Source organism: Pteropus alecto, unplaced genomic scaffold (genome assembly GCF_000325575.1).
Source record: "Pteropus alecto unplaced genomic scaffold, ASM32557v1 scaffold1197, whole genome shotgun sequence".
NCBI classification, from domain to species: domain Eukaryota; kingdom Metazoa; phylum Chordata; class Mammalia; order Chiroptera; family Pteropodidae; genus Pteropus; species Pteropus alecto.
The window spans coordinates 923,939-940,485 of record NW_006441068.1 but is presented as its reverse complement, the minus strand read 5'-3'; the positions used below and the strand labels follow the sequence as shown (position 1 = coordinate 940,485).

The following is a 16,547-nucleotide window of genomic DNA, read 5'->3' as shown; positions in this document are numbered from 1 at the left end:
TAGCTAGTTATCGCCCCCTGGAGCTTGGTGGGATAATGGCACGCAGGACTGTTAGAGGCGTCCCTGGAGGCGGTGTCTGGGTATTACCGTCGCTCCGACCGAGACAGGATTTTTGGGGAGAGCAATAGAGACGTAATCTGGGCTAGAGGGGCCGGAGCTCAGCCGATTGAGTGGCTAGAGAGGCCGGAGGTAAGTGGCTGTGGAAGTCGGGCGGACCCGGAATCCGGAGGAAACAGGACCATGACTTATGCTTATCTCTTCAAGTACATCATCATCGGGGACACAGGTAACCCGCAGGAGACTGCCTTCGCAACTGGGGCGGGGATCTGAAGCTCCCAAATCGGGTCGTGGGGGCGGGGCTCATTTAGCGGGCTGGGCGATTAAGCGAAGAGCAGGCGGGGCGGGGCGGCCAGGGGCGGGGCTCGGGGCTCTTCTTCCTCTGTCCCAGATGCTTAGACTCCGGACTATTCGTGGGCCGCGTGACTCCTAGAACGCGCGTCTTCTTCTTTCAGGTGTGGGGAAGTCATGTCTCCTCCTGCAGTTTACAGACAAGCGGTTCCAGCCTGTTCACGACCTCACAATAGGTAAGTGCATCTACCTGTCCCTGAACAGATAATGAAACCTGACTAAAGTGGAACGTTATCAGCCTTCAGAGTTCGAAGTTAGCTCTCCCTACTTTTAAGCTAGTCCAAAGTTATGTTAAATGAAGAGTGACCAGTCAAATGCTGTAAATGGGGAGTAAATAACTGAAAGATAACTTCAGAAATAAACGTGAGGTGTGGATTAATTGTCGACCGTAGGATTTTTTTTTTCCCCAAATACAATTTGAGTGTTTCTGGGAAATCCCATGAAAACTACTTATTCAGAAACTCACCATGCTTTGCAGTAAATTAGTGCTAGCCTCACATATACTTTTAGAAGTAATTACCAATATATAGATTGTTTTGTGTGTAGAAGAGGAAAAAGCAAATTGGAGAGCTATTCTAGACTTAAAAGGTAGATGAAACTAATAACTTTTAAAAAAAAGAGTATGATAGAGTTCCAGAAACACACTGTTGATCCTGGCGAGTATAAACATCCCCCGCATATTTGTGATAAGGCATGGCCTGCTGGGGATTTGACAAGCCCTTCCCCATTATCTCCACAACATCAGCCCAAATAAAGACTATATATGAAACCAGCTTTCTTACCATATAAATGCAATTTCTGAATAAAATCCCTGGCTCCCATTTTTACCACATTGCCACCTCTCGTCCCACCTTCTAGAAATCTGAAGCTACTACTGTGCCCAATGGACTTATTAAGAGCTTAATAATGAATGTTAGGAAAAGATGTAGAGCAGCGGTCCCCAACCTTTTTGGCACCAGGGACTAGTGCTATGAGAATCTAAGGCCCAATGATCTGAGATGAAGCTGAGACGGTGATGCTAGCTAGCACTGGGTAGCAGCTGCAAATACAGATGAAGCTTTGTTCACTTGCCCACCACTCACCCCCTGCTGTGCAGCCTGGTTCTGAACAGGCCATGGACTGTTATCGGTCCATGGCTGGGAGGTTGGGGACCCCTGATTTAGAGGACAGCATCAACAGGAAAATATTTTTGGAAATGAATATTAAGTGGACACCCACACTGTGATAGGTGTTAATGACAACAATGCTTAATAAGGCAAACATAGTGCCTGCCCTTAAGTACCTTACAGTCTTCTAATGTAGGAGGTGGGGTTGGAGGTAAATACAGTGCAGTGACAAGTAAATTCTTATTGCAAAAGGGGAGGAGAGGCTGCTACCTCTATCAGGAAAGGCTGGATGTCAGGGCGACTTGGCTGCGACATCTGTCACCCCATTGATCGCCAGGGTTGATTTGGCTGATCTGGCTGGGCGGGTGTCCCCTTCCATCCCTCCCAAAGCTGCATGCTGGGTCGAAGAGGATGACCTTCCCCGATAGAGGAGAGCACCGTTCTTAGGTCAAGGGTATACGAGTAGCTGCGCTCCCCTGCTACAACCTCTAAACAAGTTATTAGGAAAGGCTGAAGAATAAGCAGAAGTTAGCCAGGCAAAGGGGCTGTAGAGATGAGGGAAAAGTAATCAGGATAGGAGGGAATAACGTGCAAAGGCTAAGGAATGACAGAGATCAGGCTACCTTTGGAAAACAAAGTAATTTAATATAGCTGGAGCATGCAGTTTGAAATGGAGAGTGGCAAAAAATTAAGCTAGAGAATAAAATAGGGACCAAGTTTTGAAACACCTGAAGATAACGGGAATAAACGACAAGTTTTAAAGCAGAGGAATGACATGATTAAATTTTTTTCCAGAGTCCAATATAGGCTCTGTTTCTTTCTGAATTCAGTCCTCTAAACAAGGCAGTTGGATAGAAAATATGTGCAAAATATAAGGATCTCTGAGTGTAACTAGAGAAAGGTGCATAAAAGGAGATAAAGTTTTATTTTTTAATTCTTTGTTGAAATTCCATTCCTATTTGTACAGAAAGGAAAAAAATTAGTGTCTTTTTACAGTAGCTGTCGCTGTTCTTGATGAAGTAGTCTAGAGTAGTAAGAAATATTTTTTTCTCTTATCAACTACAGCACCTTAAAGTGGAGAGAGATACTCCGGATGTATTATACATGGGACTACTGAATAGGCGCATATGAGCCCATTAGCAGAAGCTAGATTAGTGCTCTTTCTTACTTGGAAATCAAAATTCCTCGAGTGAAGTACTGTATAAAATAGAACATAGGACAAATTATCTGACTGATCAAGTATTTTTAATGTAAATGACCCTTGAATTTTAAATTTTGTCCTGATATTACCTTGAAGTTGAATGCCAGGTAAACTGAAACCTTTGTTGAGACTGTCAGTTTCCATACTTCTATGAGGAGGACTATTTTCCAGTGAACTCTGGGAATTATTAGATATCTGAACTGTATCATTCTTGAGAGCTTATTTCTTAGATAGGCTCTTTTTTCAAAAAATATTATTTCCTATATAAGCCTAGAGAGTGACTTTGAGAAAATGCTGGGAAATATTTTTTAGAAGTGTTTTAAAAAGTTACAAAATTGAACATTACCTAATTAAATGTAAGTGTTAACTAACATTGCTAAAATTTTTTCACCTTTTCTATTTGACTTGTTAATTCATTTTATCCCCATATCTGATTTTTGGTTACATTCCTGAGGTCATAATCCCTTAGAACACACTTTTTAATTCTAGGGAAGAAATGAACTTCAAGGAACACAGAACTAATTGGAGCAACTAGGCAGTGGTAATGCGCTTAGTGGCACTGAGTGCAGACAGAGGAGGAGTCATTAGCACATTGAAGAAAGCATGAACCTCTCACTCAACATTAAAATCACATTCTTTCTCTTGGTCTTCACTGACAGGTGTGGAGTTTGGGGCCCGTATGGTCAACATTGATGGAAAACAAATCAAACTGCAAATCTGGGATACGGTGAGAGAGGATAAAATAATTTAGTACCTGACCAAGATCCGAACATAACACTTAAGGCCAATGAAGGGAAAAAGGGCTAGGAGGGTGGGCTAATGGTGGAAATGAGAATAAGGGAAGAGTGAAATCAAAGAGATAGGAAAGCTTTCACTTCCCTCTGTTGCAGTTACAAATATAAATGCTATATATTTTAATTTTTGTTTTAATATATGAGTTCTAGTAAAAATAAAAGCAAACAGTATAAATGTATAGAGTAAAAAGTGAATGTCCACTTTACACACATGAACCTCTCTCCCTCCCAATCTTGGTTTCTGCTTGACCAGAGTAAACCACTATTAATGATTTAGACTTTTTCTCTGTATTTAGATACATAAATAGAAACAAATATATGGTAATGATTTTGTTTTTGTTGGTTTTTAGAAGTATGGCAAAGTAGACCTAGCTTCGTGACTTAAGTATTTTTGTCAGCAATCTCTGGATTTTGTAGACTTTCCCATGTCAATGCGTATAGATCTACCTCATTTCTTTTTATTTTTTTATTTTATTCTTATTATTTTTATTATGGTGACATCGGTTAACGAAATCCAGTAAGTTTCAGGTGTACAGTTCAACAGTAAACCTCATTTCTTTTAATCATAATTTATTTAACCATCTTCTCATTGATGGAAATTTAGATTGTTTCCAATTTTTTTATCATTGCAAAGTTTCTTTGATTACTCTTATTTACTACATCTTTATGCAGATGTTTGAGGATTTCTATGGAATGCCTGCTCATGAATGGAAATTCTGGGTCAAAGGTTATGCATATTTTAAAATTTGACAAATGTAGTACTGCTAAAATTTAGCTTGACTTAGTGTAATTTGGCGTCATCCAGATAAATTTATTCCATGTACATTATCTCAGTTTGGTTTGTACTTTTGATTTCTCTGAGAAAAATAATATTCTAGTCTCTATGTTAAGTTAAAGGGAGCTAGCGCATATTCCTTCTATTCAGCTAAAATCTTTTCCTGATTTTTGTTTATTTACTTCTGTTCCTTCTCAGAACTGAGAGTTGAAGCACTTATATCTACAAGCTGTTTACAAGTGATTATTCTTTTTCTTTCTCCCTTTACCCTTTCTCCACTCACCATGCCCCAACATAGGCAGGTATCTGTCTTAAAAGTAGTTACTTGGTGCTGCTCTAGACCCTTTTTGCGCAGTGTCCTTTTCTGGTGGTCTCCAAGGTTGTTAGCACATTTGCATGTACTGATTGATCAGCTGCTTTTAACACGGATGAAATTCTTCTGTATATTTGTTGGTTGTATTTGTAAGCATTTTAATAATCTTTGCCCTTCTGATCAGATTTTTCATCATTTTTCATATTGGCTTGTCCTAATTATAGGAACATGAATCATTTCACATCTCAGATAGTGGTAGCAGTAGCCAGATACCTCTAAAACTTCCAAAAACTTGTATCTTTTGGCCAATTTTGTCTTTAGTCTTTTCCTCCCAATAAAGCCTAAAAGTTATTACTCTATATCTGTTGCCAAGGTTAAGTTCGTATATGTTCTAAACAGCTGCCACTTATTCCTTCCCTTCTCTTTTCATTGTTGGGCCCAGGGGTTATTTTTCACTATTAATTCAAGTAAGTATTTCAGCTCTCCTCTTATTATCCCCCCTGGTTTTTGTATTTCCCACAGATATATATTTGGCCCCCTAAAGAGGCCACAGGACAAAATTTTTGAGGTGAGGAAGAGTGAAGCCTATAGGTGTGAAGACTGGTATAGCTAGATTCTGCCTTTTTAACTTAAACCTCTGTCATTTCCAAAACTGGATCTTTTGATGCTAGGAGACCCAAGAGCTGCCAGTTAGTGGTATGGTAATGGTTATGAGAGTGAGCATTGACTTGCTGGGTTTTTTCCCCCTTAAATGGTAATATGAATCATGGTAGATCATAAAATAAGAAAGTTGAGAGCCACTGCTCTGTTGACAGGATCCTGAAGAACCACATGGCCACTTGTGATGCATTTGACCTAGTTCTTTCCTACTCTGTTTTAGTAATTGTTTTGAGATTAGAGTAATCTTTGTTGAATCATAAAAAGATATCAGACAGATTTCAGAATACTGGGATTTTCTATTTATTTTGAAAATTTTAAGAGATTCCTATTTATAATGTGTTTGTCTCCTCTGCCACTCTCTGGGTAAGCCTGACATATCTCCCTTGTCATCCCAGATCTTCTGTCCATTGTTTACCCACCTTGGCTTCCCACTTTGTTGACCCCATTCCCTCACTTACTCCCAAAGCCCTCCTATAGCAAATGTCTAGGGATTACCATGAAGGGTTATTTTTAAAGAGATCAAGTTACCCAGAGTTTTTTGTTTTCACTGTTCTGATTATTGAGAAGGATTTAGAGAGCCATGTTACTTTTTGCCTTTCTTCATTTCGTATCTATAGTTGCCTAAACAACTGTGCTAAATGAAGAGACACTATACTGTAGCTAATACAAAATGTTGATTATTTAATCCTAAAATCATTTGTATTTTGATTTGGAATGCATTTTGATTCTTAGGGAATGAGCATATATGACTTTGTAGGAATTGATCTTGAAACTACAATATGTGCTTCCTCTTGGGAGAAAATAGAAATTGTTAATTCTCTTTATCAAACCTCCGTCCTAGTCTTTGCTGCTTCAGATTTTTTTTTACTGGGGATGGACAAAGGTACCTCAGACTGATGTTGACCAGCCCAAGTTGAACTCTAGCTTGTTGGCTCTCAAACTTTGGCTTATGTACTGGACTAAGATGAAGAAGTGATTTGATTTTAAAAGGCATTTTCTAATGACCCATGGGAAGTGTTTTCAGCTGTTAAATTTTGCCATGTGATTCAACCATCACGTGAGCTTCCTTCCAGCTTTCCTTTTAGTTCCTACTAGGCCACAGGGAAGGAGGGGGCTTTCAATAATAGCAGAAGAGGAGAAAAACTCAGTAAGAGATAAAAACAAAACGGGAATCAATTTAAGACATGAAGCAATTAGGGAATAAATAAAACTTTGAGTTCTTGGAGGGAAAAAGTATATTTTAAATCTTAAAGTATTACTAATATTATCAACAAATCTTAAAGAAAGTGATTCTTGTATTGGAAAAGTAACCTTAGAACTAGTGTACTGTAATTCTCTTCTGACCTTCAAACCCAGGTTTAGATTATATGACATAATGGCAAAGAGAAAAACTTTTGTGCTAGGAAGTACTAAGATCCTAAGTTTAATTTATAGATCCAGCATTTATAGATTTTATAACTTTTGGCCAGTTACTGAACTTATCCTATTGAGCCTCATTTTTCTCATTTGTGTTGTTAATTAGTGTTATCATATTATTATTATTATGAGAAAGCCATTTATTTTCCCATATCCACATTTTAGTTTTCCTATCTTTAAAATATGAACCTTTATGTAGGGATATGAGGATAAATGATTTCAAGAATGTGAATAGGATAGATTCAATGCCCAGTTTATTCATATTATTATTTAAAAGATGCTTTTGCTTCTCTAAGGGTTAAAAAAAAATACCTATTTCATAAAGCAAGGAAAGTACCTAGTATGTGGGGGCATTAATAAATTGCTCAGTTATTAAAAAAACAACATCCTAACCTCAACTGGAAATGAGATTAGAGTGTGAACAGTTGAATTTTTTTTTTTTTTTTTCAAAGAAAACTCTAGCCTGGGTTCTGGGCTTCTTTTCTTGTTCCCTAGTGCTATTTACCATGACAAGATCCTAGCAAGGGACATTTTGGTTGTCCTGCCTTTATTAGTGGTACACTAAAGGTCAATTCGCATATCCCCAATTTAAGTGCTTGGTATCTGACTAATTTTCTACATTGATATATTAAAATGAAACTTCTGTTGGGTATTGGCATTCTAAGATAATTTTCTTTTTTACAGCTAAAGTAATAGAAACAGAAAGGAAAGGTTAATGTGATTTGTTCAACATCATGTTTTGGATGGACAATGCAATACACTCTGAGTTTCTAGGCCTATTTCCATTTTTTCTCTCCTAGGGATTATTGGGAAATGTATGAAATGTCTAATTGCCACACTGACCGTGGTGCGCTACTGGCACTTAGTGCCTAGGAACCAGGGATGTTAGTCAGCAGTTTGATAAGTGGTCTCACAGGAAGAACTAACCCAGAATATCATTTGCATTCCCTTTGAAAAATATTGATTTTCCACCTGGTTTTCTTTCTGGGCATTCATGTTTCCTTTCCCTAATTTTCTTTTCTTAATATAAATTATTTTAAAAAATTAAGTCCTTTGTTTTAGAGTGGCATATGATCAATTTATTTCTCTGGAAATAACCTGGTTTTTTTGGGATTTTTTTGTTGCCACATTGGTGGATAAGGCTGGGCAAGAATCCTTCCGTTCTATCACCCGTTCCTACTACAGGGGAGCAGCTGGAGCACTGCTGGTATATGACATTACAAGGTGAGTCAGAACTAGTGGGTGGGAGGGAGGCCGTTCCCTATGTTCTCGAAATCTTCTTCTCTTCTATCTACTGATTCTGGTAAGAATGGTAAAGAAGAATGGCCTCTCTTATATTTTTCTTTACATGTGTAGTTTTCCTCCTTTTCCTATACATTTGGAATTTCTTTGGCATTTTGAAATGGGCCTCAGACCCACTTTCTAAACTTTTCTGCTGTAGGCGTGAAACCTTCAACCACCTGACCTCATGGTTAGAGGATGCCCGGCAGCACTCTAGCTCCAACATGGTTATCATGCTGATTGGGAATAAGAGGTAAAATTTTATTTGAATAAATAATAGGTACTAATACTCATCTAGGTATTTTGTGGACATTGAATCACTTGGTCCCCAAACTTTTTTAGTTTATGATGTTCTCAATAGCTCAGTAAAAAGAAATATTGTGGTGAAATACATAACAAAATTTACCGTTTTAATATTTTCTTTTTTTTTTTTTTTTTTTTTTAGGTGAGGCAACCCTTGGTTGACCTCACAGGTTGCAAGGACCTTGTCAGCTTACAATCCCTTATTTTTTTATTTTTTATTTTTTGTGCCTACAGCACCTGGTCTTCCTAGGTGGTCTCCCATCCAAATACTAACCAGGCCTGACTCTGCTTGGTTTCTGAGATCAGATGGGATTGGGCTTGTTCAGGGTGGCATGGCTGTAGACCGGTTTTAATCATTGCTGAGTGCAGTTCTGTGGCATTAAATATGTTCACGTTGTTCTACAACAGTCACCACCATCCATCTTCAGAACTTTTCATCTTCCCACACTGAAACTTTGTTCCCATAAAATACTTATCTACATTCTCCATCCCACTGGTCTTAGCAACTACTGTTTTACTTTCCGTCTCTATGAGGTTGACTATTTTACGTACCTCATATAAGGGAAATCATACGGTATTTGTCCTTTTGTGACTGGCTTCTTTCACTTAGTGTAACGTCCTCTAGGTTCACATATATTGTAGCATATGTCAGAAATTCCTTCATTTTTTAAGGCTGAAAAGTATTCCTTTGAATGTATTTGCTACATTTTGTTTATTTGTTCATCTATTGGTGGACACTTGGGTTGCTTCCACCTTTTGGCTATTGTAAATAATGCTGTTGTGAACATGGGTGTACAAATATCTGTGTCCCTGCTTTTGATTCTTTTGGGTATATACCCAGAAGTGGAATTGCTGGATCTTATGGTAATTCTAAGTTTAATTTTTTGAGATTCCACCATACTCTTTTCCACAGTGGCTACACCATTTTACGTTTCTACCAGCAGTGCACCAAGAGTTCCAGTTTCTCCCCATATTCCCCAACAACTTTTATTCTTAGTAAATTTTCTATGGTACTAATAAGCCAAAAAAAATAACAGTTTTGTTATTAAATAGTTAGATCTAAACAACATAAGTATTTTTGTCATAACAACTTAGTAACTGTATGAAAAATAGAAAGCATAAATTAAAACAGTTTTTAAAATTTTATTTTATTTTTTTGTCTTTAATAAAAAGCTAAATGGCTCTTTGCTTTTACAACAAACCTGACCATTAAAAATTTATTCTTAAATAGTCGTGATTACACTAATGACCTGTGGGTACCTGCATAGCTTCTTAAACTTTAGAATTAGGATTGGATACTTTCCTTTCCTGTCCCAAAATGATTTTTGTACAATACTTGCTTTTTATTTCAGCAACTGCCAACAACTCAGCTTCACAAAGATATGAAGATATTAAATGGCATCTGTTGTAATCTGATATTGACACTGAACTATCTTAAGCTTGTCATTCATGTGATGTTCTTATGTTGAATGTTGCTGTGTTTCCCTTGAAAATTTAAATTGTCCTGTGGTACCCTTGTGAGTTTGTAGCACTGCGTCAAACTGTGGCCACAGACTAATTGTACTCATTTATTAGGTCAGCCAGTTTCAGGGAAAACTTACTATGTCCTAGACACTGTGGCAGACTTTGAGTGCGCAAGGTGTATAAAAAAACACTCATGCCCCTGTTCCCATGGAACTTACAGTCTAGTGGGGACATTATAAATGTGGTAAATACAGTGAAGGAAAAAAGGGCTGCTATGAAAGAGCAGTAACAAGGTACCTGTTTTTGATTAAGAGTGAGTGATATTTAGGCTGGAATCTGAAGGATGAGTGAGAGTTCGGTGAGCAAAGACTTAAAAAAAAACAAAACAAAAAAACCGTATACCAGATAGGGAGAACAAACTGTGTGAAAGCCTTGAACTGGGAAGAAGCTGAGCAAGTTATGGTATTGAAAGAAACCTGGTATGGTTGGATTGAATCAAGGGGGAATGGTGCAAGATGAGGTTGCAGAGTAGGCAGGGGCCAGATCTCGTGGCACTTACCTTAGGAAGGAGTTTCGATTTTATTCTAACCACAGTAGGAAACATTTAAGTCTTATGCAGAGAAGTGGCTTGATCAGATTTTAAAAGATCTCTCGGGTGGGGAACAAGGGTTGAAGTGAGATCCTAGTTGTAGTACACCAGGCGAGAGAGAACGGTGGCTTGGACTAGAGTGATGATGCTGGAGAGGAAAGGATGATTTCAAGGTACATTTTGGAAATAACTCACTGTGTATTGGGTATTCAGAGTGAAAGAAGGAAGGGTGTTAATAATGACTTCTTAGTTTTGGGCTTGTGCTATTTATTGAGATGTGGAATCCTGGGGCAGAAGCAGGTTGGGAAGACAAGACCAAGTTCCATTTTGATGTAAGTTTGAGGTGCCTTTTACAGAGCAGAGTGGAAATGAAAAAAGGCAAATGGACAAAGATCTGGAGCTAAACGGAGCATTTAGGATTGTTGATATTTAGATGGGTAGTTCTTCCCTGGTATTTACACAGCTAATAATAAATATACATATTGTAGATTTTTTTTTTAATGGACTTCCTCGTTGATATTTTTTTTTTTCATGGTTGAAAAATTGGAAACCTCCCAAATGAAAATTTCTAATTGAAAAAGTGAAACTCAAACAGTCCATCTTTACTTATTCTGCAGCCTTTTATCTTGTCTTTGATAAAGTCTTTCCATGCCACTTTATTCCCTTTCTCAGTCCTTGGCTTTATCTTTTTTCCCTCGTATCACCTAATTTTATTGTTTTCTCTGAATCCTTCATTTCCCTGATGTCAAGCTGCTGTTATACACATTAAAAATTAGACTAGTGAGAATTAAGGGAACTGCATTCTTATACCTGGCTTTCTCTCTTCTTGTGGATTGATTCCAGTGAGAGAGGAGGACACTCTTCACTCTTGGATGGGACATCTATCACTTTTCTCCCAACAAATAAAATTTCCCTTTTACCTTCTTTCTTTTGCTCTTACTGGATCACATTTGAAAACGAAGTATAGAGCATAAGCCTTAAGTAACTATGGGGCTTGCTTGCTACTTTACAAACCCTTTTCTCTGTAATAGAGTAAGGTGTTATTCTCAACCATGCAGCAGATGTCACGGATTTGAAGAATATTTTCCCAGAGGCTATAGAAATTACTAACCCTGTATAAGAGAAAATCATCTAGGAGTTACATTCTTTATGGATTAACTGACAGTTGAAACAGCTATGGGATTCTTTTAGAACAAGAGTTTCTTCTTTCATTGAGCTCTTATTTTAGTTTTCTCCCCAATTAATCTCTTGCAGTGACTTAGAGTCTCGCAGGGATGTGAAGAGAGAAGAAGGAGAGGCTTTTGCTCGGGAGCATGGACTTATATTCATGGAAACTTCAGCCAAAACAGCCTGCAATGTTGAAGAGGTATAATTAGGGAAAAAATAGGGAAAACTTTTCAGAGAGTACACCATATCTTTGTCCTTTTATTCCGAATTCTGTAAGACATGGGTAAGGAAAGAATGTCCATTGGTCATAGTGATCATATGTCTCCCTTTAAGGGAACTGTCCCATTTCTTTTACCTTGATTTCTAAGGTTTTATCTTTACTTTGGATAACATTTTTAAGTGTGGGTTAAGCCCACTGTTACTTGTAAATCACGTTAATTGGAGGGTCTGATGGGTTCCTACTGTAGTCATTCCTTCAGTAACTTAATTGAGAAGAGAATCTGTTTTATATGCAGAGGGTGTCAACCTAGGAATCTTATGGACATCTTGGGTCAGTACCTAAATACTACGTAATTCCTTTTTTCTATTTGAAACCACTCTCAATGGCTTTTACAAGGACTTCGGGGGAACTTTTGTATTTTTACTCTGTTCTTCTGATGGTTTCTCATTCACCTTAGAAATCCAAATAGGAATAATATTTGTATTCTCTTTTCCTAATTTCTCTACCTGAATAATGAGCCTAATAATATGATTTATGTCTCCTTTAGGCCTTCATTAACACAGCCAAAGAAATATATAGGAAGATCCAGCAGGGTTTATTTGATGTCCACAATGAGGTGAGAAAGAGTGGGGGACTGACTGACAATTAACTTTGCTTTGTCTTAAACAGGACAGGAAGGTCCCTAGAACGTGAGGGCCCTAGGGTCTAACATCATACTATTTGAAGCTATGCCAATTCATACTTGGTTTTTTTATGTAGGTACACAAAAACCTATCATCATTTTGTTTGTTTGTTTGTTTGTTTTTCACAAGTCTGAAATCCAGAATGCTTAAAGCGATTTTTAGTTGGTAATCTAAAAGATATACAATATGGGAGGTTTTCTTTCCAACCTCAGTGTTTTGCTCTTCCAGAACATGGGGGAGGTGTGATTCCTAATTGCTCAGCAGGGCCATTTCTATAAAGCAAATTCTGGGGCAAAACAAAAAGGAATTATATGTTAATATGCTAATTCTACTCTTTTGTGTGCTCACACTTTTATCTAATCACATTGTGATTCAGCACAGAGCTATGAAAATTAAGTATAACAGTCACCTTAAAAATGGGCACAAAAGTCACTTCTAGTCTTCTGTAATACTTATACCACAGCTGGTTGTCTCATTTTTACTATCACAGTGTAGCTAGGGTACATGGATACACGCCAAGGTCATATCTGCTTGTAGAAAATGTAATTAATGATTTCCTTTTATACCCCTTTTTCTCCCATTTACTTTAGCACTTGAAGTGGGAACTATTGTTTCTTTTCTTTTATAGGCAAATGGCATCAAGATTGGTCCCCAACAGTGTATTTCAACATCAGTGGGATCCAGTGCCTCCCAGAGGAACTCTGGTGATGTAGAGTCCAACTCTGGCTGCTGCTGAACATCTGGCCTGGACTCTCTTTTTCTTCCTGGAACAGCTTCATATCAATAGGCTTAAAGAAAGAGGTCTTACTTGTTTTGGCTGAGAAAAGCTTCTTTCAAGATGTGATGTTTTGCCTTTCCACTTAAAGACCAAGGGAGAATTTGGGCCTTTACTGACCTGTCTTTCTTCAGGGATGTGAGCATTCCCTATAGAGTAAGGCTCTTCTCATCTTCCTATTTTAATTTCTAAAATGTTAGGATCAAATTCGATTGTCATGGTAGTTCAAAAATAAATTCTTTTATGAGTATACACAATCTGCTTCCCACCAAGAATTAGTAACTAGGATCTGGGACATTCTGCTTGAGTACTTGAGATTACTGGGATCTGGCTGGCCTTTGGACAATAGATTCTCTGTCTAGGACTTTCATTGAGTTTTTTCACTTGCCACTTTATAAGAGTTCTTGCAGAAGGCAGTTCCTTCTACCTAAACTTCTCTACCATCCTATTACTAGTTTCTCTGTCTTAGAGTAACTGTGAAATTTTTGACAGCAGTGGAGTTGCTCCTGGACCAGTGTCCACTTATCTTTACCTAAAGAAAACATCTTTCCCTTTTCCTTTTGTTTTAGGGACCAGACCTAACGTTGCAGTGTCTCTCACCAAACAGACCCCTACTGTTTCATCACACTCACTTCTTAATGGACCTATTTAGACTTTTTTACTCTATAATCAAGCTAATCTGCTTACTTACTTGACATGACATATTTACTTCACTTCTATGCCTTTGCACATGCCCCAGTCTCTGCTAACATTACACTCAGAGTCCAAAAAGTTTTCCTTTAGAAAGCCTTTGACTGATCTAGGGACTTCTAAACAATTATTGACACAGTACCCTTTAGTTTTCATATGTTCTTTATTCATATGTATATTTATTTGTATTTATGTTACTCTGTAAATATGTTTTATAGTTGTTTTGTGTGTGGAATTTGTCTTCCAATATAGGTTGTAAGCTCCTTGAGAGCAGGGACCATATTATCTTTTTTACTTTTGTAAATCACTCTCTCCACCATTTCTTCACAGTGCCTAGTGCTATTTATGTGATCTTTGAATTTAACTGACATACTTAAAGACTTGGAACAGGTCTATTTTAGACTACAGAGGAAACAAAAGGCCTTAGAGTCATCTGTTTGTAATTTTATCTCAGTCTCTTCCATCTGCTTACCCTGGATTCTATATTGATCTTCTCCCTCTCCTTTCTCCCTTCCCTGGCTCTTTGCCTCCATTCCATGTAGTGTACACTAAGGCTGCCTGCTTCTGAGTCAAGTAAGTGGATACTTTAGCCATTCTTTTCGAGAGCACATAATACTATCCTAGTCAAATCTGCCTTTGTTTGCCTCATCTTACAGCTTTGTGGTTCAGTTGCTTTACCTTTTTGCCTTGCTGTCCCATTCTCTTCCACAGCACCGTGGTCTCATGAATTTTTCTAATTTTGTTGTTGTTTGTTTCATTATTAAATATATGCATGTATCCAAGCTGCTCATATTTCATGTGTCATTTCTGATAGTATCCCAAACACAAGTAGATATTCTTCTAAGGAATTGTATCAAAGGTATTGGAAGAAGACTCCTTGAGATACATTTTGTACTGGATTCTGCCCCGAGTAGTAGTAGTAGTAGTAGTAATTAACACTGCACTACAGGAAGTTGGAAGACATTTAGAGTGTTGCTTTGATTATGCTTTTGTTTTGATTTTAAAAATCCTACCTTGTTCCAAAAAGGATGAGATTGTTGAGTTTGGGGTTAGCCTGCAACCTCACACTAGGGACAACACTGAAGTAAATATAAAGTTTTAATTTCTGTACAGTTTTTCTTTACCAACCAAGGTAATCTTTAGTGATTGGGAGGTATCAGAGCATTGATCAAAGATAGCATTCTGCCTAGAGCTGCTACTTTCAGTCATTGAAGGATACCATTTTGGTATTTTGGAGAGTAGCTTTTTAGTCCAAAATCACACATCCGGTCTATTATCTAAACTATTCATAACTTTCTATACTTGGATATTTCGCTAATTGTAAGGGAACCGTGAGAAAAGCATCTGGGCAAATTCATGATCTGTGTTGATCATTGCCGATGTTCTGAGTGAAATGGTCACGAATTTTAGGAAGTGGATTCCCCACCACCATGTGAAGAATGGTAGTTCTGAGATAATACAGATATTGATTGGTTTTTAAGGCCAGAACCATTGAAAACCATATTTATGGACATCTAAGTCACAGTATTTATAAAGCATTGCAGATAGCAGAAATAAGAGCAGGCACACCCTTTCCCCTTTCTATGTTTATAACTGGTTCTTTTGATTGCAGGTTTATTTTGTATCATAAGCAGAGGGATAACAGGTTCTCATTCTATAAACTATTTGCATATGCATTTACAGACAAACACATTGTTCTGGTAAATCCTAATACCTCAAATTTGATATAATGATACCAGTTGCCAGGGGAAAATTGGCCAGCAGACTTTGTTAAATATACAAGGAAATGTATTTGGCCAAGTTTTAATCACTTCTGTGATGAAATAGCGACTCACGTGACTCCTTAAGGTCTCTGAGATACCATGTGTAGCCATGCAAATAAGTTATTTCTTGGGAAATGCCTTTAATGATCTGGAAAGATTGTTCACGAATTAAAACTTGTTGCAAGTAGAGATTTAGACTAGGAAAACAGGAAAATCTCATTGAGCGCAAGTGAACTTCAGTCACAATAAAGTTATTTTTTTTTCCAATTTAAATACAGTTATTAGAGAATTACTTTCGGCAGCCAGTGTTTTTAAGGCCTTAATCGCCTTCCTTACATATAATTTCTCCTTTGAGGCTTCTTTAGTTTGTTCTATTTGTATTCAAAAGTAGTTTGGGTCTATAGATGAACTTATTTTATTTTAAAAAAAATGAAATTCTTCCCCAAAACCACTTCATTTCCAACTGACTCTCAGTCCTCTGTGCTGCCTAAGTCAGAGCACGGGAAAACTTTTACGTTTTCGAAGCACAAGGACTAGAAGCATCTAGAATAGACACATAACCTGTTTGTCTTATACTGATATCCTGAGTGAGGTACCTATGAAGGATTATTCTAGGAACTGGGAAAATCCACTGTCATTTTAAGAATTCATTTTTGCCTCTTTGGTAAGATAGCCTCACTTCTACGCAAGGGTGGTGGTTGCCTCTAACCACATTCAGCATTATTCCAGGGTTTCTCCCCATCATGACTGAGGAACATCCTAATTACATAAAGGAGAGGATGTTGGACCTGGACCAAAGTAGTCCGACAGAACGCCAAAAAAAGCTTCAAATTCTTTAAAGCACTCCCTCCTTCCTCTCCCCAAGGTACCAGCCCGACCCAAGATGGCTTCCCAGAAACAGGTAACTAAATGTTTTAGTTTAGAGCGCCCCCAACGGCG

General features: G+C 37.7%; 1 protein-coding gene and 1 pseudogene across 1 annotated transcript; one reads left to right on the top strand and one right to left on the bottom strand.

Annotated features, from left to right (window-relative positions):
- Positions 1-127: 127 nt before the first annotated feature.
- Positions 128-14,637, top strand: RAB2B (RAB2B, member RAS oncogene family). The gene is made up of 8 exons (XM_006918326.2): positions 128-286; positions 513-584; positions 3,375-3,442; positions 7,815-7,897; positions 8,115-8,207; positions 11,565-11,676; positions 12,245-12,313; positions 13,009-14,637. Exons 1-8 carry the CDS (start codon positions 241-243, stop codon positions 13,114-13,116), a joined length of 651 nt encoding a protein of 216 aa, XP_006918388.1. The 5' UTR covers positions 128-240; the 3' UTR covers positions 13,117-14,637.
- On the bottom strand, positions 8,483-8,601 carry LOC112484969 (annotated as a pseudogene).
- Positions 14,638-16,547: the final 1,910 nt, after the last annotated feature.

Coding starts and splice junctions, on each gene's coding strand:
- RAB2B (XM_006918326.2), top strand. CDS start 241: ATGACTTATGCTTATCTCTTCAAGTACATCATCATCGGGGACACAG. Junction 11,677..12,244: donor CAGCCTGCAATGTTGAAGAG/GTATAATTAGGG, acceptor TGTCTCCTTTAG/GCCTTCATTAACACAGCCAA. Junction 12,314..13,008: donor TATTTGATGTCCACAATGAG/GTGAGAAAGAGT, acceptor TTTCTTTTATAG/GCAAATGGCATCAAGATTGG.